Below are 23,146 nucleotides of genomic sequence, written 5' to 3'. Positions count from 1 at the left end.
CGGCTGGTAGTAGTGTGACATTTGGAGGGGTAGGTGTTGGAGGATGAGGAGATAGAGAAGGTGATCAGGTTGTGGTCAGAGAGAGGGAAGGGGGTGTTAGTGAGGTTGTGGGGAGCACATCGGTTGGAGAAGACAAGATCAAGGATATTTCCGTTGGAGTGGGTGGTGGATTGTATGCACTGTGCAAGTGCAAAGGAGGAGGTTAGGTGGAGGAGACGGGCTGTGTCCGGGTTGTCGAGGTTGACAGGGATGTTAAAATCCCCAAGAATTATGGTGGGTAGCTCAGAGGAGAGGAAGAAGGGCAGCCACATATAGACACATATGCTACACAAATAGATCAGTGCTGTACAGGAACAAATGCAGGTGCTGTTAAAAAAAGTTAGCAAGTGCTGCAGAAAATGACAGAAAAGAGTTAACACAAATGGTGCAGACACTTGCACATAGGTCTCTTGCAAAAGCTGCAGGTATTCTTGAAAGCTCCTCAGACATCCATAATGGTTGTGTTATGTCCAAGATGACTGCTGATGATGACCCAGAGGACTTCCTGGTTACATTTGAAGGAACCGCTGAGGGAAGGCTGGCCTAAAACACAGTGGGCAGGACAGGTGACCCCGTCATTAACTGGTGGATCACAGAAAGTCTACTATATTTTGGAGTCTGTGGATGCAGTGGATTTTGACAAAGTCAAGCAAGAAATACTGGCTTGGATGGGTGCTCCCTTGGCAGTATGAGTACAATGGGTTAACACGGAGATCAGCAACCAGTAGATCATGATCCATCAGTAGATCGCAGTCAGGTGACTGGTAGATCAAAGCCTGGGCTTGCTGACCCGTGACAGAGTGCAATGCAGAGGGACTACTTGGAAAGTTGGAGCTGTAGTAGGGAGCAAGAGTCACTTGTCTCCGCTGTAGTGCTGGCTCCTATGTCCTGTCATGGTTGGTGGGTGTAGCACCTGCAAAGCATGACCCATTTAAGTGAATGAGGCTTCTCTGCAAGTGCCCTGCAACCTTGTGCAGTACAGCAAACACAGTACAGTGGCCCCATTTACTTGAATGGGTCATAATTGTAAGGCGGTAGTACCCACCAAAAGCAAGAAGGGGTTTAATTCCTGCTCCATCATGTATACACCTTTGGCTGTTGTCACAGCAGCCAAAGGGGGTAGGGATTGAGGGCACTAAAACCACAATTCACCTGTGGGGTTTTACCACCCTACCCAACTATGTGTGAACAAGCCCTAAGAGTGCCACTGCCGGATGCAATTAAGGGCTTATTCATAAGTGCAGCAGGCACTACTGCTCCTCTGCAAAGGGATATGAGTGTGTTTGACAGGTGGCGAGGAGGTGATATACTTCCTCCTCATCACACCACACAATTTAAACCCATGATTGCTGTGCAATGCAAGCAATTGTGACATGGTAGAATGGCAATTAGAGGCTTAAATCAGGTGTGAAGAGGCAACACTGTGCCCATGATCTTTGACTGCTCCCATGTTGTTCAGGTAGATCTCCACCCCTTTAAGGTTGCCTACCCCTGATCCTTCCAAGTTGAAATATCTTTTTGTTCACAGATGTTTTATCTCATCCACCTAGCCCAGAAATGGCTGCAACTGGAGTCCCTGTCTGGGCCACAGATAGTGGAGCATGTGCTCATGGATCACTTCTTAAGTTGTCCATTCCAGTGCAAAAATTGGTGAGCCAAGGGGACCCCAAGTCAGTTGATAATCTTGTGGAGTTTGGTGAGAGGTACTATGCAGCTAAGAACGTCATCATCTATTGTACAGCTCCAGAGACATTTCCAAAGCCATGGTCTCCCCCAGAAACTGGTAAGACTATACCGGGCAAAGTGGATGGTAAGCATGGCAAGGAGACAGATCTGAAGATTTGAGTCCCAAACCAAAGAGGTCAGTGCCTGCCAGCAGACCTAGCTGGGCAAATATTCATTTTTTTCATTGCCAGGAACTTCAACATTTGCAAGGAAACTGTCCATTGACTGATGAGGCCTTTATAGTTAGTCTGGCTGAAAAAAGACATAAGTCCATCCAGTTCAACCATTAAAAAAAAAAAGTTATAATCCTACACCCACAGTTGATCCAGAGGAAGGCAAAAAAAAACCCCAGCAAAGCATGATCCAATTTGCTTCTGCAGGGGAATAAATCTTTCCTGATCCCCCAGAGGCATTTAGATATTCCCTGGATCAACTTTACCTATAAATGTTAGTATCCAGTTATATTCTGTGTATCTAAAAAACAATCCAGGCCTTTTTTAAAACAATCCACTTGGATGGCCAGAACCAACTCTTGGGGGAGTCTCTTCCACGTTTTCACAGCTCTCACTGTGAAGAAACCTTTCCGTGTTTGGAGATTAAATTTAATTTCCTCCAGATGTAAAGAGTGTCCCCTTGTCCTCTGTGATGACCTCAGTGTGAATAACTCTACCCTGAGATCACTATATGAACCACTGATATATTTATACATGTTGATCATATCCCCCTTATGTATTATACATGGTGATCATATCCCCCTTATGTATTATACATGGAGATCATATCCCCCCTTATGTATTATACATGGTGATCATATCCCCCTTATGTATTATACATGGAGATCATATCCCCCCTTATGTATTGTACATGGAGATCATATCCCCCCTTATGTATTATACATGGAGATCATATCCCCCTTATGTATTATACATGGAGATCATATCCCCCCTTATGTATTATACATGGAGATCATATCCCCCCTTATGTATTATACATGGAGATCATATCCCCCCTTATGTAATATACATGGAGATCCTATCCCCCCTTATGTATTATACATGGAGATCATATCCCCCCTTATGTATTATACATGGAGATCATATCCCCCCCTTATGTATTATACATGGAGATCATATCCCCCTTATGTATTATACATGGAGATCATATCCCCCCTCCTTATGTATTATACATGGTGATCATACCCCCCCCCCCTTATGTATTATACATGGAGATCATATCCCCCCCTTATGTATTATACATGGAGATCATATCCCCTTATGTATTATACATGGTGATCATATCCCCCTTATGTATTATACATGGAGATCATATCCCCCCTTATGTGTTATACATGGTGATCATATCCCCCCCCCTTATGTATTATACATGGAGATCATATCCCCCCTTATGTATTATACATGGAGATCATATCCCCCCCTTATGTATTATACATGGAGATCATATCCCCCTTATGTATTATACATGGTGATCATATCCCCCCTTATGTATTATACATGGAGATCATATCCCCCCTTATGTATTATACATGGAGATCATATCCCCCCTTATGTATTATACATGGAGATCATATCCCCCCTTGTGTATTATACATGGAGATCATATCCCCCCTTATGTATTATACATGGTGATCATATCCCCCCTTATGTATTATACATGGTGATCATATCCCCCCTCTTATGTATTATACATGGAGATCATATCCCCCCTTATGTATTATACATGGAGATCATATCCCCCCTTATGTATTATACATGGAGATCATATCCCCCCTTATGTATTATACATGGTGATCATATCCCCCTTATGTATTATACATGGAGATCATATCCCCCCTTATGTATTATACATGGAGATCATATCCCCCCTTATGTATTATACATGGAGATCATATCCCCCCTTATGTATTATACATGGTGATCATATCCCCCTTATGTATCATACATGGTGATCATATCCCCCCTCTTATGTATTATACATGGAGATCATATCCCCCCTTATGTATTATACATGGAGATCATATCCCCCCTTATGTATTATACATGGAGATCATATCCCCCCTTATGTATTATACATGGAGATCATATCCCCCTTATGTATTATACATGGAGATCATATCCCCCCTTATGTATTATACATGGAGATCATATCCCCCCTTATGTATTATACATGGAGATCATATCCCCCTTATGTATTATACATGGAGATCATATCCCCCCTTATGTATTATACATGGAGATCATATCCCCCCTTATGTAATATACATGGAGATCCTATCCCCCCTTATGTATTATACATGGAGATCATATCCCCCCTTATGTATTATACATGGAGATCATATCCCCCCCTTATGTATTATACATGGAGATCATATCCCCCTTATGTATTATACATGGAGATCATATCCCCCCTCCTTATGTATTATACATGGTGATCATACCCCCCCCCCTTATGTATTATACATGGAGATCATATCCCCCCCTTATGTATTATACATGGAGATCATATCCCCTTATGTATTATACATGGTGATCATATCCCCCTTATGTATTATACATGGAGATCATATCCCCCCTTATGTGTTATACATGGTGATCATATCCCCCCCCCCTTATGTATTATACATGGAGATCATATCCCCCCTTATGTATTATACATGGAGATCATATCCCCCCCTTATGTATTATACATGGAGATCATATCCCCCTTATGTATTATACATGGTGATCATATCCCCCCTTATGTATTATACATGGAGATCATATCCCCCCTTATGTATTATACATGGAGATCATATCCCCCCTTATGTATTATACATGGAGATCATATCCCCCCTTGTGTATTATACATGGAGATCATATCCCCCCTTATGTATTATACATGGTGATCATATCCCCCCTTATGTATTATACATGGTGATCATATCCCCCCTCTTATGTATTATACATGGAGATCATATCCCCCCTTATGTATTATACATGGAGATCATATCCCCCCTTATGTATTATACATGGAGATCATATCCCCCCTTATGTATTATACATGGTGATCATATCCCCCTTATGTATTATACATGGAGATCATATCCCCCCTTATGTATTATACATGGAGATCATATCCCCCCTTATGTATTATACATGGAGATCATATCCCCCCTTATGTATTATACATGGTGATCATATCCCCCTTATGTATCATACATGGTGATCATATCCCCCCTCTTATGTATTATACATGGAGATCATATCCCCCCTTATGTATTATACATGGAGATCATATCCCCCCTTATGTATTATACATGGAGATCATATCCCCCCTTATGTATTATACATGGAGATCATATCCCCCTTATGTATTATACATGGAGATCATATCCCCCCTTATGTATTATACATGGAGATCATATCCCCCCTTATGTATTATACATGGAGATCATATCCCCCCTTATGTATTATACATGGAGATCATATCCCCCCTTATGTATTATACATGGAGATCATATCCCCCCCTTATGTATTATACATGGAGATCATATCCCCCCTTATGTATTATACATGGAGATCATATCCCCCCTTATGTATTATACATGGAGATCATATCCCCCCTTATGTATTATACATGGTGCTCATATCCCCCTTATATATTATACATGGTGATCATATCCCCCTTATGTATTATACATGGTGATCATATCCCCCCTTATGTATTATACATGGTGATCATATCCCCTCTCAATCTCCTCTTCTCAAGAGAGAATAAATTCAGTTCCTCTAATCTTTCCTCATAGCTGATCTCCTCCATGCCTCTTATCAGTTTGGTTGCCCTTCTCTGTACTTTCTCCAGTTCCCAAATGTTTTCTTTTTGAAGTGGTGCCCAAAACTGAACTGCATATTCCAGATGAGGTGTTACTAATGATTTGTACCGGGGGAAATGATATCTCTCTCTGGAGTCTATACCTCTTTTCATACAAGAGAGGATTTTGCTCACATTAGAAACCACAGCTTGGCATTGCATGCCATTATTAAGCTTGTGATCTACCAGAACTCCGAGATCCTTCTCCACCATTGACCCCCCCAGATCCTTCTCCACCATTGATTCCCCCAGTTGTACCCCCCTAGTATGTATGATGCATGCATTTTCTTAGCCCCCAAGTGAAGAACCTTACATTTATCAACATTAAACCTCATTTGCCACATAGTTGCCCAATTACACAGAGCATTGAGGTCGGCTTGTAAGTTGGAGACATCCTGTAAGGACGTTATTCCACGGCACAGCTTGGTGTCATCTGCAAAGACTGAAATGGGATTTATAATCGCAGACCCTATATTGTTTATAAACATATTAAAAAGTAAGGGTCCCAACACTGAACCTTGGGGTACACCACTAATGACCCTAGACCACTCAGAGAATGAATCATTAACCACTACTCTCTAAATACCATCTTTTAGCCAGTTTTCTATCCATTTACATACAGATTTTTCCAAGCTTGTAGACTTTACTTTACACATTAGCTGTGAGTGGGGAACTGTGTCAAACGCTTTTGCAATATCCAGGTATACCACATCCACCGCCGCCCCTCTGTCCAAGGATACCACATCCACCGCCACCTCTCTGTCCAAGTATACCACGTCCACAGCCACCCCTCTGTTTAAGTATACCATGTCCACCGCCACCCCTCTGTCCAAGTATACCACGTCCACTGCCACCCCTCTGTCCAAGTATACCACGTCCACAGCCACCCCTTTGTTCAAGTATACCACGTCCACCGCCACCCCTCTGTCCAAGGTTTTGCTCTCCTCCTCATAAAAAGAAATCAGATTTGTTTGACAACTTCTGTCTTTCATGAATCCATGCTGTCTGTTGCTTAAAATATTTTTTTCCAGCAAGAACTCATCTATGTGGTCTTTTATTAAACTCTCCAGTATCTTCCCAACTATACTATACTAAGTTAAACTAACAGGTCTATAATTACTTGGTAAATATTTTGACCCCTTTTTAAATATTGGCACCACATTGGCCTTACGCCAATCCAGTGGTACTCTGCCAGTCATTAAAGAGTCCCTGCAGTGGGATTTCTATTTAGGCGCAGGAGGCAGTCTTTGTTTGCACTATTGCATGCACTGTAGTGGCAGCAGCTACAAATGATGGTAAATGGTAACCATATTGCAGCCTTGCTGGACTCAGGAAGTTTGGTTAAAGCTGATATGATTGCACCTGTGAACTTCCATGTTAGAAAGGTTGTTATAATTTGTATACATGACATTGCTCAAGAGTATCCTATAGAAACTGTGAAGTTTGAAACTGGCTTGGTTATTGTGAATCATCTAGTTGGAGCTGTACCCCACTTGCTGAATAATTGGGAGGAATTTCCCTAAATTTTGGCAACTTTGGGATTGTCCAGATTTGGTCACAGTATCTGTACCAGAGGCTGAGCCAGAATGCTTGGCCTGCACAGAATATTTGGGTTCAAAGGACTCCTCTCAGGGACCCCCCGTTTTCCTCTCTCTGTTTTGGCAGGAGAACTAAGGAGTCTGAGGAAGTTCCTACAGCAAATGAAAATGGGTGGGTCTTTGCTGACACTGAGGTCATGTTAGAATTTGCTGATCTTAATACACATAGGGAAAATTTTGGTAATGAGCAGATAAAAGACCTTACCTACCTGCCAAACCAGGGAACAGGCTGTGTTTTCCTTACTTCAGTAGCAATGAGGATCTGCTGTATCAAGTGCATAAAAAGAATGATGAAAGTATTGGGCAGTTTTTGGTCCTTGAGCCATACCGAAAGGTAGTACTGGAACTCGAAAACTTGCTTGGAGGTCATTTGGCCATTAAAAAAAAACACTGAAAAAGTGTTACACAGGTTTTGCTGACCTGGGATACAAAAAGAGCTTGAGAAGAGTTCTTGTAGATTCTGCCCAGTATATCTGTCAGGGCTCCCGGGTATGACCAGAGGTGTGTGACTGACGCAGGGAAACGCAGACTTCAGATATGTTATAAACAATGTAATTTATTAACACTAACCATACAAACATAAACGCAGTGCAATACTAAAACATAACACAGTGCAAACAAACCAACCAACCACCCACAGATAACAGTACATACAATGCAAGCGTCGTCAGGCAGGCCGGGTCAATATCAGTCGGGCAGGTAGGTACAGGGGGAGCAAGCGGAGAATGGTCGGGGTCACAGGCCAGGTTCAGCAGGTAGCGGGCAGCGTGGTATAGAGGGTCAGGCAGAGGAGAATGGTCAGACAAGCCAGGAATCAGAGCAGGGTCAGCAGAGAATCAGACAGGAACAGAGAGCAGGAACAGGATACAGGGCCCAAGAGAAACACAACACCAAGGCAGAGTCTGCAGGTCTGAATGTCCCTTAAATACACCAGTATAATTAGTTCCAGGTGTTTGACTGGCTGCAAGCTTGAGTCTCTGATTGCTGGGAGCACCCGCTGGCCAGCCCTGGTACTGCAGCTCATAAGGCAGCTGAGTCCCACTATTGCTGGCCAGTCCATTCCTGACAATATCAAATGTCAGCATCCACTTTCGGAGTCCTTTAGTGCCAGAGTCTTCTAGCCATTATTGAAGTGTCCTTTGAGAGAATTGCCCTGGACCTTGTGCATCCACTGTCCAAGTCTCCCTGGCCCATCAACATATTCTAGCTATTTTGTATTATGCTACCCATTACCCCGAGGTCATTGCTCTGTGCAATATGTCTGCTAAGTGCATTTCCAAAGAATCATTTCTCATGTTCAGCCATTTCAGGGTCCCTAAGGTGATCCTTACAGAACAGGACCCCACATTCATGTCATGGGTAACCAAAGAAATGTGCAAACTGTTTAAGGTAACACAGTTGCAAACCTCCGTATACCACCCTCAAGCTTGGTGAAATGATTTCAGAATCCAAAAATTCATTGTCATTTTACAATAACAGTTATAAAATGAAACACAGTTGTAGCTCCCTCACATTAAAAAAGGGATTCCATACCCAACATAAAAATACTTAACCAAAAACAGCATACATACCATTGTAACTACATAACTCCCAAAATATTATTAAATATATTATTATTATTATTATTCCAAAAGAACTCTAACATACATATCGAGGAAAGAAGCTATTCCATAACCTGGAATAGCTTCTATACTGTCTACCAGAAAATAGAAATGTACTGTATACAGAACATTATCAGCATGTGAAGTATCTTCCAATATATTAATGGCTCTTTGAAGGCACCTACCCTCATTCAGTTCCTAAATCCTCGGTTGACTAACTCATAGAAACATAGAAAAGTGGCGGCAGAAAAAAGACCGAGCTGTCCATCAAATCTGTCCATTTTTGTTTGTTTTTTTTTAATACATGTTTTGTATTTGTCTTGTTTTTTCATGAACTTTTTTGTATATTTTATAGTATAGAACAATATTTGTCCCAAGCATGTTTAAAGCCATTTCCAGTTCATTTACTCATTACCTCTGATGGAAGTTTATTCCAAGCATCAACTACCCTTTCAGCAAAATAATACTTTCTAAGATTAGTTTTGAACTTAGAAAAAAATGCCGAACAAGAATTGTATGTCCAAACTGGTGGATTTTTTTATGCACAGTAAGAGACCAGGCTATCATGTTAAAATGTGAAAATTTTATTGGACAGTCAAATAATCACAAACAGAATACAACAAAAAATATGGAACCCCCTAACAAAGAGGGGGGATAGTTCCTGACATAGCGCTTTACATCTTAAGAGTATAGCTCTATGATAAGAGTATAGCTCTATGATAAGAAAAGGTCAATGCGTTTTGCCTGTGTAAATGGTTTCTTCAAGACCGTGACTTCTACGTAAAGGGAAGCAGTACTATGGTGTGGCCAAGTAGCAATAGAGGAGTGGCCTAATGAACAAACAATATATGTTCCAGTTGGCAATGGGCCACGGTGTACATACACGTGGCCAGCTGTGATCAGCGTGGTGGGGGCACTCGTTTGTGGTGCTCGGCGGTTTACTACAGAGGCTTTCCATGGGGATCAGGTGCAAGCTGATATTGTTATTTATGTACAGTGGGGATCGAAAGTTTGGGCACCCCAGCTAAAAATTTGTATTAATGTGCATAAAGAAGCCAAGGAAAGATGGAAAAATCTCCAAAAGGCATCAAATTACAGATTAGACATTCTCATAATATGTCAACAAAAGTTAGATTTTATTTCCATCATTTACACTTTCAAAATAACAGAAAACAAAAAAATGGCGTCTGCAAAAGTTTGGGCACCCTGCAGAGTTAATATCTTGTACTGCCCCCTTTGGCAAGTATCACAGCTTGTAAACGCTTTTTGTAGCCAGCCAAGAGTCTTTCAATTCTTGTTTGAGGTATCTTTGCCCATTCTTCCTTACAAAAGTCTTCCAGTTCTTTGAGATTTCTGGGCTGTCTGTCACGCACTGCTCTTTTAAGGTCTATCCATAGATTTTCAATTATGTTGAGGTCAGGAGATTGTGAAGGCCATGGCAAAACCTTCAGTTTACACCTCTTGATGTAATCCCCCGTGGATTTCGAGGTGTGTTTAGGATCATTATCCATTTGTATAAGCCATCCTCTCTTTAACTTCAGCTTTTTCACAGGTGGCATCAAGTTACCATCCAAAATTTGCTGAAATTTTATTGAATCCATTTTTCCTTCTACTCGTGAGATGTTCTCTGTGCCACTGGCTGCAACACAACCCCAAAGCATGATTGATCCAACCCCATGCTTAACAGTTGGACAGAGGTTCTTCTCATTAAATTCTGTGCCCCTTCTTCTCCAAACGTACCTTTGCTCATTCCGGCCAAAAAGTTCAATTTTAACCTCATCGGTCCACAGAACTTGTTTCCGAAATGCATCAGCTTTGTCTATATGTTCATTTGCAAAGTTCAAACGATGATTTTTGTGGTGAGGACGTAGAAGAGGTTTTCTTCTGATGACTCTTCCATGAAGACTATATTTGTACAAGTATCTCTTTATAGTGGAATAGTGTACCACAACTCCAGTGTCTGCCAGATCTTTCTGGAGGGATCGTGCAGTCAAACGTGGGTTTTGAATTGTTTTTCTCACAATCCTGCGAGCTGTTCTGTCTGATATTTTTCTTGGTCTTCCAGATCTTGCTTTAACTTCCACTGTTCCTGATGACTGCCATTTCTTAATTACATTCCGAACAGAGGATACTGACATCTGAAAATGCTTTGCTATCTTCTTATAGCCTTCTCCAGCTTTGTGAGTGTCAACTATTTTCAGTTTCAGTTTTCTAGACAACTGCTTAGAACAGCGGTTCTCAACCTGGGGGTCACGACCCCTTTGGGGGTCGAACGACCATTTCACAGGGGTCGCCTAAGACCATCGGAAAACACATATTTCCGATGGTCTTAGGAACCGAGACACCGCTCCTCTGACTCAGGCGATGTGTGGGCGGGATGATACGCTGCCCCTGTCACCTGGCCACACCTCCGGGATCACTCAACAGCTCCGCCTCCTCGCCGCTGATTGGCCACCAAAACTGTAGCTCAGGAGAGGCACATAGGCGGCCAATCACCGGCGAGGAGGTGGAGCTTGGAGAGGAGGAGCCGAGCGGCAGCGCGCGTAGATCAAAGAAGATCGAGGGAGCTGCCGGAGTGAGTGAAGAGGAGAGCGGCCAGAGAAGGAAGACAGCTGACAGGTAAGTGAGAGAGCGAGCCCAGGCTGGAGCAGGGGTCAGCAAGGTAAGTATCATTGGTGTCAGTGGGAGGAATAGTGCCCCATCATTTGTGTCACTAATACCAACGATGGGGCACTATTCCTCCCCCCACTGACACCAACGATGGGGCACTATTCCTCCCCCCACTGACACCAACGATGGGGCACTATTCCTTCCCCCACTGACACCAACGATGGGGCACTATTCCTCCCCCCACTGACACCAACGATGGGGCACTATTCCTCCCCCCACTGACACCAACGATGGGGCACTATTCCTCCCCCCACTGACACCAACGATGGGGCACTATTCCTCCCCCCACTGACACCAACGATGGGGCACTATTCCTCTCCCCACTGACACCAACGATGGGGCACTATTCCTCCCCCCACTGACACCAACGATGGGGCACTATTCCTCCCCCCACTGACACCAACGATAGGGCACTATTCCTCCCCCCACTGACACCAACGATGGGGCACTATTCCTCCCCCCACTGACACCAACGATAGGGCACTATTCCTCCCCCCACTGACACCAAAGATGGGGCACTATTCCTCCCCCCACTGACACCAAAGATGGTGCACTATTCCTCCCCCCACCGACACCAACGATGGGACACTATTTCCCCCCCCCCACTGACACCAATGATGGGGCACTATTCCCCCCCCTTGACCCCAATGATGGGGCACTATTTCCCCCTCCACCACACTGACATCAATGATAGGGCACTATTCCTCCCACTGACACCAATGATGGGGCACTGTTCCTCCCACTGACACCAATGATGGGGCACTGTTCCTCCCACTGACACCAATGATGGGGCACTATTCCTCCCACTGACACCAATGATGGGGCACTATTCCTCCCACTGACACCAATGATGGGGCACTATTCCTCCCACTGATACCAATGATGGGGCACTATTCCCCCCACTGACACCAATGATGGGGCACTATTCCCCCCACTGACACCAAAGATGGGGCACTATTCCCCCCAATGACACCAACGATGGGGCACTATTCCCCCCAATGACACCAACGATGGGGCACTATTCCCCCCACTGACACCAACGATGGGGCACTATTCCCCCCACTGACACCAACGATGGGGCACTATTCCTCCCACTGACACCAACGATGGGGCACTATTCCCCCCACTGACACCAACGATGGGGCACTATTCCCCCCACTGACAACGACGATGGGGCACTATTCCCCCCACTGACACCAACGATGGGGCACTATTCCTCCCACTGACACCAACGATGGGGCACTATTCCTCCCACTGACACCAACGATGGGGCACTATTCCTCCCACTGACACCAACGATGGGGCACTATTCCTCCCACTGACACCAACGATGGGGCACTATTCCTCCCACTGACACCAACGATGGGGCACTATTCCTCCCACTGACACCAACGATGGGGCACTATTTCTCCCACTGACACCAACGATGGGGCACTATTCCTCCCACTGACACCAGTGATGGGGCACTACTCCTTCCACTGACACCAACGATGTGGCACTAGTCCTCCCACTGCAAAATTACAGTTATGATGTAGCAACGAAAATAATTTTATGGTTGGGGGTCACCACAGCATGAGGAACTGTATTAAGGGGTCGCGGCATTAGAAAGGTTGAGAAACACTGGCTTAGAAGAACCCATGGTGCTGATTGTTGGGGCAAGGTCAGATGAGTCTGGGCATTTAAAACCTTTGAGATTGACATCACCTGGTCTTCCCAGACGATGATTGAGAACAATCCATGACACTGGCAGGTCTCAGCTTTGCAAAGGGGGCAGTGCATGCTATAAATTCTGCAGGGTGCCCAAACTTTTGCAGACGCCATTTTTTTGTTTTCTGTTATTTTGAAAGTGTAAATGATGGAAAGAAAATCTAACTTTTGTTGACATATTATAAGAATGTCTAATCTGTAATTTGATGCCTTTTGGAGATTCTTCCATTTTTCCTTGGCTTCTTTATGCACATTAATACAAATTTTTAGCTGTTTGCTAAATTTTATAATAGAAACAAAGAGAAAACAATTTTTTTTTTCAAAATTTTTGCTCTTTTTTTTTATAGTGCAAAAAAACTAAAAAACTCAGCGGCAAGTACATACCACCAAAAGAAAACACTATTTGTGTGAAAAAATTAAAAGAATTTCATATGGGTGCAGTGTTGCATGACCGTGCAATTGTCATTCAAAGTGCAACAGCACTGAAAGCTGGAAATAGGCCTGGGCAGAAGGTGATAAACAGTACACAGTGCACTGGCTAGGCACACAATTAACCCTTTGATCGCCCTAGATGTTTAACCCCTTCCCAGCCAGTGTCATTAATACATTGACGGTGTATATTTTTAGAACTGATCACTGTATTAGTGTCACTGGTTCCCACAAAGTGCCAGTTAGTGTAAAAATATCTGCCGCAATAACACAGTTCCGCTATAAGTCACTGATCAATGTCATTACTAGTATTAAAAAAAAAAATCCAGTATATATACCGCCATTTGTAGACGCTATAGACGCTACAAATGTATATATAGACGCTATAGACCCTACAAATGTATATATAGACGCTATAGACGCTACAAATGTATATATAGACGCTATAGACCCTACAAATGTATATATAGACGCTATAGACGCTACAAATGTATATATAGACGCTATAGACCCTACAAATGTATATATAGACGCTATAGACGCTACAAATGTATATATAGACGCTATAGACCCTACAAATGTATATATAGACGCTATAGACCCTACAAATGTATATATAGACGCTATAGACGCTACAAATGTATATATAGACGCTATAGACCCTACAAATGTATATATAGACGCTATAGACCCTACAAATGTATATTTAGACGCTACAGACCCTACAAATGTATATTTAGACGCTATAGACGCTGTAGACGCTATAACTTTTGCGCAAACCAATCAATATACGCCTATTGAGAAAAATATGTAGCAGAATACATTTTGGCCTAAATTTATGAAAAAAATTGATTTTTAATATTTTTTCATCAGATGTGTTTTACAGTTGTGCTCAAAAGTTTGCATCCCCTGGCAGAAATTGTGCCATTTTGGCATTGATATTGAAAATATGACTGATCATGCCAAAAAATCTGTGGCTTTTTAAATTGCAATTAGTGTCAGTGTATAAATAGTCAATGGGTTTGTTAGCTCTTTTGTGGAAGCACTGACTAAGCCAGATACTGAGCCATGGGGATCAGAAAAGAACTGTCAAAAGTCCTGCGTAACAAGGTAATGGAACTTTATAAAGATGGAAAAGGACATAAAAAGATGTCCAAAGCCTTGAATATGCCAATCAGTACTGTTAAATCACCTATTAAGAAGTGGAAAATTCGGGGACCTCTTGATACCAAGCCATGGTCAGGTAGACCAAGAAAGATTGCAGCCACAACTGACAGAAGAATTGTTCAGGATACAAAGGGAAACCCATAGGTAACCACAAGAAAAATACAGGCTGTTCTGGAAAAAGACAGTGTGGTTGTTTTGAAGGAGCACAATATGATGACACTTCAACAAAAATGAGCTGCATGGTGGAGGTGCCAGAAAGAAGCCTTTACTGCATCAATGACACAAAAAGGCCCGGTTAGGCATGTCAAGGTCTTGTCAGGCATATTGTAACCGGGCTTTTTTGTGGCATTGATGCAGTAAAAGCTTTGTTCTGGCACCTCGACCAAACAGCTCATTGTTGTTCAAGTATCACCGTATTGTACTTCTTAAAAACAGCCACACTATCTTTTTCCAGAGCAGCCTGTATTTCTTTTGAGGTTGCCTGTGGGTTGTTCTTCTGGCAGTTGTGGCTGAAATCTTTAACCTTAGCTTGGTATCAAGAGATCCCTGAACTTTCCACTTCTTAATAGGTGATTTAACAGTACTGATTGGCATATTCAAGGCTTTGGACATCTTTTTATGTTCTTTTCCATCTTTATAAAGTTCTATTACCTTGTTATGCAGGACTTTTGACAGTTCTTTTCTGCTCCCCATGACTCAGTATCTAGCCTAGTCAGTGCTTCCACGTAAGAGCTAACAAACTCATTGACTATTTATACACTGACACTAATTGCAATTTAAAAAGCCACAGATGTGGGACATTAACCTCTAATTGGCATTTTAACCCGTGTGTGTCACCTTGTGTGTCTGTACCAAGGCCAAACATTCCGGGGGGCGGAAACTTTTGATCCGGGCCATTTGGGTGATTTCTGTTATTATGATTTAAAAAGGAGCCAAACAACTATGTGATAATAAATGGCTTCATATGATCATCATCCTTCAATAAAAGAACATTTTTGGCATGATCAGTCATATTTTCAATATCAATGCCAAAATTTCACAATTTCTGCCAGGGTATGCAAACTTTACATCAAAAAGTTAAGAATATTGTGTTTTATTTTTAAAAAGTCTGTGTTTTTTCATTTATAGCACAAAAAAATAAAAACTGCAAAGGTGATCAAATACCACTAAAAGAAAGCTCTATTTGTGGGGGGATAAATGACATACATTTTATTTATGTACAGCATTGCATGACTGCGCAATTGTCAAAGTAACGCAGCGCCGTATCGCCAAAAAATGGCCTGGTCTGGGAGGGTGTTAATCTTCCGGAGAGCAGGTGGTTAAAATGAAAAAAAAATTGCTCATAATTTTATCACAAAGGGGTCACCTCCTCCGGCTCTCTAAAGCGAGGTCCAGGAGCTCTTCTATTGAAGCAGCAGCCAGTTCCCCAATGGACAATCCTGAAGAACTGATTTCTTAGTTTTGTCGCTGCATAGATTAAAAAAACAGAATGTAGACCTGGAAATATGTTCAATATAACAATATACCAAAGGCCCAACAGCCGCAGATGTCCTCCAGTTATATATGTTATAATATACAAAGCCCAGATCAGGATACAGACAAAGGTGAACCTGATGGTCCTCTGGTAGGTGTCCATAGTGCTCTTTACATTTCCATGGTTGTTCATTCTATTCATGTGTAAGCCAAGTGAAATAACCAGCAGGAATGAAGTTAGGAAGCCAATCAGAAGTGGACACGCATTCCAAAATAAAAATGACGTCCGCTTTTGTTTATGTTGTAAAATGTAATTTTGTGTTGTATTCCTAAAAAAACTAATAGGATGGGCTAACAAATGCATCAATGAAGATCCTAAAGACAACAGCAAGCAGGCGACAATCAGGTAGACGACCCTCCTGGAGATGATGGCCTTCAGACGTAGGAAGAAGACGTGGTGAAAGCTGGAGATCTTGAAGTAGATGAAAATGGAGTGCATGATTGTCAAGCAGATGATGAAACAGCCTGAGGAATTCAACAGGAACTCAAGAAACAAAGGAAAGAAAACAGATGTGTCGGGAAAATAAAACACTGCAAAAAAATACAAGAGGCTGGAAGAGTGAAAGAAAACCTTTGAGAGCTCAAGAGAGATGATTATTTTGTGGACATCCATTACTGATCTTTCCTTCAGCCAGTCCATGACGTTAACAGCCACAACAAACGATTGTACTATCACATTTGGCAATACCGATATCCCAAGACAGACAAATAGAGGCAAACGTTGCAATAAAATACGTTCAGAATCATCATCCTTTGGAGAATTTGCCATCTTTGCAGCCATACATGAGAGCTGTCTTCTGTATAGGAATGATAGAACTACTCTTCTTTTAATGATGGAAAATGTTTCCATTCAATCTATGATGCAAATAGTATTGCAATGACATGGACTTTGTTGATCTTTATACAAATAAAGAAGATGCGAGTAAATCCGACCCTTGGAAAACACCGGAGGATATTGTTATAAGATGCCATAATACAGGATGGAAAAAATATGTTGTTTATTGCAAGAGCTGGGATTAACCCCTCGCCTACCGGGCACTTATATCCCCTTCCTGCCCAGGCCAATTTTCAGCTTTCAGTGCTGTTGCACTTTGAATGACAATTGCGCGGTCATGCAACATTATACCCATATGAAATTTTTATCATTTTTTTTCTCACAAATAAATCTTTCTTTTGGGGGTAGTTAATCGCTGCTGGGTGTTTTACTTTTTGCGCTATAAACAAAAAAATAGCAAAAATTTTGAAAAAAAGTTTCTTTGTTTCTATTATAAAATTTTACAAACAGGTAATTTTTCTCCTTCACTGATGTGCGTTGATGAGGCTGCACTGATAGGCAGCACTGATGGACACTTATAGGCAGCACTGATGGGCACTGATAGGCAGCACTGATGGGCACTGATAGGCGGCACTAATGAGGTGTCACGGATAGGCGGAACTAATAGGTAGCACTGATAGGTGACACTGATGAGCTGTATGATTGGTACAGATAGTCGGCACTGATAGGTGGCACTGTCTGGCAGCACTGCTGGGTGACACTGACTGGTGGCACTGCTGGGCACTGATGGACACAGGTGGGTTGCACTTCTGGGCACAGGTGGGTGGCACTGCTGGGCACTTATGGGCCGAACTCGTGGGTACTTGTGGGCGGAACTGGTAGTTGGCACTGCTAGGCACCGATCATCAGGGCACTAATCATCAGTGCCCTGATGATCAGTGCCGATCCCTGCTCTGACAACTACCGGTTCTTGGCAGTACTTTCCTCACGCTCTGACAGCATGAGGAAAGTGCAGCCGAGAACCTACAATTACATTTCCCTGTGATCAGCGCAGCATTGGACATGGCTGATCATGTGGTAAAAGGACGCTGTTATTGGCCTTTTACCACATTACATGATCAGTTGTGTCTGTAGGACACAGCGATCATGGAGATCGCCGGGTGTGCGCCCCCTGGGGCACGCAGGAGAGCGCGTTCTGGGAGGACATCATATGACGCCCTCCCAGAACTGGCTGGCCGCAGTGTAGCCGTCATTCGGCTATCTGTGGTCGGCAACTAGTTTTAAAGGGAAAAGCTAATATATTATATTTTTTATATATAGTGCTATGCAAACATTTTAGGCAGATGTGAAGAAATGCTGTCAAGTAAGAATGCTTTCAAATATATATATATATCTTTATATATAATATATATATATATTTTAATTGTTTATTTTTTATCAATTTACAAAATACAAAGTGAGCAAAAGAAGAAAAATCAAAATCAAATCAATATACAGATACCAGCTACCTCTGATGAAGTCAGGTGGTGTGTGACGACACGCGCGGGGTGAAGTCTGGTGATGTCAGCGCTTCTACATCGTTCCGACAGGCAGGGTCTTGCTTTCCAATGTTTGATTCCGACCGCTGTTTTATGCATTTTTAATACTATTATCATGTAAGTTTATATGCTTTAATAAATATTTGCCTTTTAACCTCCCTGGAGGTATTCCTGAGTGTAGCTCGGGGTAAAGTGGTAACCCCCGAGCTACACTGGGGAATACCCTGCTCCGGGTTCTCTATTGCACTTACCTTGTCCTTCGCTCCCGCAATGTCCCCCTGCAGCGTCCCCGACCGGTGCCGGCATCTGTCTTCTGGGTTCCGTTCCCTGCGACGTCGGGGCGTACAGGGTCGGAACCGGCGGGAAATTTTAAAATTTTAAAAAGTGACATTCACTAAATACACTAAAATCACATAGTAACACATTCCTGTATCAAACCATTTCACATACATTTTATCCCGAGTGCTTTGTCCTGTGCCCTGCCTGCATTTTTACTGTTCTTTCTGCCTGGAAGCTGAGAAACGTCCATGGCGTCCAAAAAGCGTCCCTTTAGGTCAAAAGCGGTTTTAGACCGGCTAGAGAACAGCGATAGTAAATCAGAACCACTTGCAGAATTGAGTGATAATGATTCGTGAGGAAATTCCTCATCAGACACTGAAAACGATTCTGCGACTTTGCTCAGTGTTGTGCGAACTTTGCGCTATATTTCAAATTTCAGTGTTTTTGGTTTGATTCTATTATTGAATTAAATTTATTATGTTGTTTTTTATGATTATTTATTATATTATAATTTATGATTTCGTGTTTCAAGTTTTATCATACCCGGGATGTTTACTAGACTCTTGTTCGGACAGATTTCAGTGAGTTATTCCTAAAAATTACAGGCCTAAAATAAAAAAAATACATATTTCCATGCAAAATAATGTACCGCTCTGAGCACAGAAATACTGACATAATCAGACCGCTGGGGAGGCTACAGAAGCCTACTGCACTATGGTCTACTTTGTGGTTGTCCAGCTATATCCACAGAGTTGGCTGTACTGAAATCAGGTGCCATTTGTCAAGGTCCAGTGGTGATTCATAAGGGGAAGAGTGCACAGAGGAGCAAGTTATGTGTTACCCCTACCAATAGGGGATATGCTTTGTTGTGTCCACATACAGGTCCATACGAGAAGGTGCACCTGGAAGTCTATGTTTACTGTGGTGATTCACATGTATTGAAGATTTACAGCACTGGGATTTTGGGTGCAATCACCAGCAGGAGGATTTTTCACTTATTTGGATTTTTTTGAAGAATTGCATTTATTTTTGTTTTATCATCTTTTGGGACTAACAGTCATGCTTTTGTTCGTATATTTACATGCAATGTTTTATGCTACCAGCGCGACACTTTCATTTGTTTTAATTTGTTTTTTATGTTTACACACATAACACGTGTTTGCAGCAGCTCATCTATTATTATTCTCATTATTTTGCAGCGCACGCTTTTCTTTTGCCTTTAGTATACAGTACCCTTTCACTTCAAAGAAGCATCAGTTTGTTCACATGCACACTTTGCACAAAATTAGGGATTTTGTAGGATTAGCGTCAGGTGTATGATTAACCAATTATAGGATACCAGAGCACAGGATGGAAAAATGATTTTGATTATTGAAAGAGCTGAGAATAAAAGGACACACAAATATATGATACTGTTCATACATGTGTGTGTACATGTATGTATCTGTGTCATATGTCTATATATATATATATATATATGTATATATATATATATATATGTATATATATATGTATATTTATATATGTATATATATATATATATATATATATATATATATGTGTATATATTTATATATATATAAAGTCTATACACCCCTGTTAAAATGTCAGGTTTCTGTGCTGTAAAAAAAATGAGACAAAGATAAATCATTTCAGAACTTTTTCCACCTTTCTTGTAACCTATAAACTGTACAACTCAGTTAAAAAACAAACGTAAATCTTTTAGAGAGGTGAGTAAACATAAAAAACCCCCAAAAATAATGTGGTTGCATAAGTGTGCACACCCTCTTATTACTGGGGATGTAGCTTTGTTCAGAGTCACTACACACCTGCTGAAAGGATCAATTCCTGTCTGTAGCCCAAACTGTCCTCAAATAAAGCTCCAGACACCAAAGTGTGCAAGCTAAATCTCTGAACGTTTAAGGCATGACAAGAACGGTTATACAGAACTCAATGGGTTTTGCTTAACCACTTCAAGTCCGGACACTTTTACCCCCTTCCTGCCCAGGCTAATTTCCAGCTTTCAGCGCTGTCGCACTTTGAATGACAATTGCACGGTCATGCAACACTGTACCCATATGAATTTTTTAGCATTTTTTTGAGACAGATAAAACTTTATTTTGGTGGTATTTATTCATCACTGCGATTTTAATTTTTTTTCCTATATAAATGAAAAAGTCCAAAAATGTTGAAAAAAAGTGTTTTTCTTATAAAATTTTGCAAATAATTGTTCTTCATAAATCTTGGCCAAAATGTATTCAGTTATCTTTTTATTAAAAAAAAAATAACCCAAATTAGTTGATAACCAAATATTATAATTTTTCAAAACTTTTTTTACATTTATATAATATTATTTATGTTTTTTGGGTTTTTTTACATACTGTCTCCCTAGCAGTACAGTGTCACCATGGTGACACTGTACTACTTGTGGGGGGTGATGAAGATTTTTTTTTTTTACACTGATTGCTTTTACACCCATAAAGGCTGTAAAAGCAATCATTTCTCCTTCTCTTTAGCTGCATTCTTGCAGCCATTGAGAAATACTGTGTGAGCTGTGATTGGTCACAGCTTGTCACATGGTACAAGGTTGTTGTGAATAGCCTTGTACCATGTGACCTCTGTGATCATTCACAGATTTCACACGTGACATCTTGCTTACACCTATTCATGTGATTACTGATTGGCCAATCAGGGATCACATGATCGGGACCTCACACAGAGATCCCGTACAGCGATCGAGGTTTCGCTGTGTCCGGAGGACGCAGCAGGCACCGGATTGAGGTGCCGTGCGCTCCCAGGGAGCAGGTACAATCCAAAATGGCGGACACCGTTTATGAACAGCACTGCCACTGCACTGCCACCGTAAGGCCATTTATATACATGGGCCGGACGGGAAGTAGTTAATTTTAGGATGACCAATGAAACATTCCACTCTTATCAGTATATTTACGTGAAGAACAGAAACTGCAAATAGCTGAGGGATACAATATAAAGTGAATCCGTTTACTGAGAATAGAAACTATTCTCAAGAAATGAGAGAGAAGCTACAAGCGAAACTCAAAACCGAAACTAACTGGTCACACATCCAGAAATGGAGGCATTATACAAAATGGATGCCAGCTAAAAAGACATATTTCCATACACCTGCCATCATTTAAATTGCCTCTGATTAACCCCAAATAAAGTTCAGCTGTTCTAGTAGGTCTTTCCTGACATTTTCTTATTCGCATCCTACAGCAAAAGCCAGGGTCTGCAGAGAGCTTCCAGAGCATCAGAGGGATCTCACTGTTAAAAGGTATCAGTCAGGAGAAGGGTACAAAAGAATTTCCAAGGCATTAGATATACCATGGAATGCAGTGAAGACAGTCATCATCATCAAGTGGAGAAAATATGGCGCAACAGTGACATTACCAAGAACTGGACGTCCCTCCAAAATTGATGAACAGACGAGAAGAAAACTGGTCTCGGAGGCTGCCAAGAGGCCTACAGCAACATTAAAGAATCTGGCAAGTACTGGCTGTGTGGTCCATGTGACAACAATTCTTCATATGTCTGGGCTATGGGGTAGAGTGGCAAGACGAAAGCCTTTTCTTACGAAGAAAAATATCCAAGCCCGGTTAAGTTTTGCAAAAACACATCTGAAGCCTCCCAATAGCATGTGGGGAAATGTGTTATGGTCTGATGAAACCAAGGTTGAACTTTTTGGCCATAATGCCAAAAGATATGTTTGGCGCAAAAACAACACTGCACATCACCAAAAGAACACCATACCTACAGTGAAGCATGGTGGCGGCGGCATCATTCTTTGGAGCTGTTCTTCTTCAGCTGGAACTGGGGCCTTAGTCAAGGTAGAGAGAATTATGAACAGTTCCAAATACCAGTCAATATTGGCACAAAACCTTCAGGCTTCTGCTAGAAAGCTGAACATGAAAAAGAACTTCATCTTCCAGCATGACAACCCAAAGCACACATCCAAATCAACAAACGAATAGCTTCATCAGAAGAAGATTACAATTTTGGAATGGCCCAGCCAGAGCCCAGACCTGAATCCGATCAAAAATCTGTGGGGTGATCAGAAGAGGGCTGTGCACAGGAGATGCCCTCCCAATCTGACAGATTTGGAGTGTTTTGGAAAGGAAGTCAAGATGTGCCATGCTGATAGACTCATACCCAAAAAGACTGAGTGCTGGAATCACATCAAAAGGTGCTTCAACACAG

The 23,146-nt window shown here is 41.9% G+C and overlaps 1 protein-coding gene across 1 annotated transcript; it reads right to left on the bottom strand.

The window, feature by feature from the left end:
* Positions 1 to 16,154: 16,154 nt before the first annotated feature.
* LOC149432252 (taste receptor type 2 member 125-like) lies at positions 16,155 to 17,105 on the bottom strand. Its single transcript, XM_089665355.1, has one exon. It carries the CDS (start codon positions 17,103 to 17,105, stop codon positions 16,155 to 16,157), a length of 951 nt encoding a protein of 316 aa, XP_089521481.1.
* Positions 17,106 to 23,146: the final 6,041 nt, after the last annotated feature.

This window comes from Staurois parvus, unplaced genomic scaffold, assembly GCF_062004578.1.
Source record: "Staurois parvus isolate SC_StPar_1 unplaced genomic scaffold, SC_StPar_1.0 ptg002181l, whole genome shotgun sequence".
NCBI lineage: Eukaryota > Metazoa > Chordata > Amphibia > Anura > Ranidae > Staurois > Staurois parvus.
The sequence above is the reverse complement of the archived record's forward strand: the minus strand, read 5'-3'. Positions and strand labels throughout refer to the sequence as shown.

Excerpts from the sequence above, each read along its gene's own strand:
- LOC149432252 (XM_089665355.1), bottom strand. The coding sequence starts at position 17,105 with ATGGCAAATTCTCCAAAGGATGATGATTCTGAACGTATTTTATTGCAA.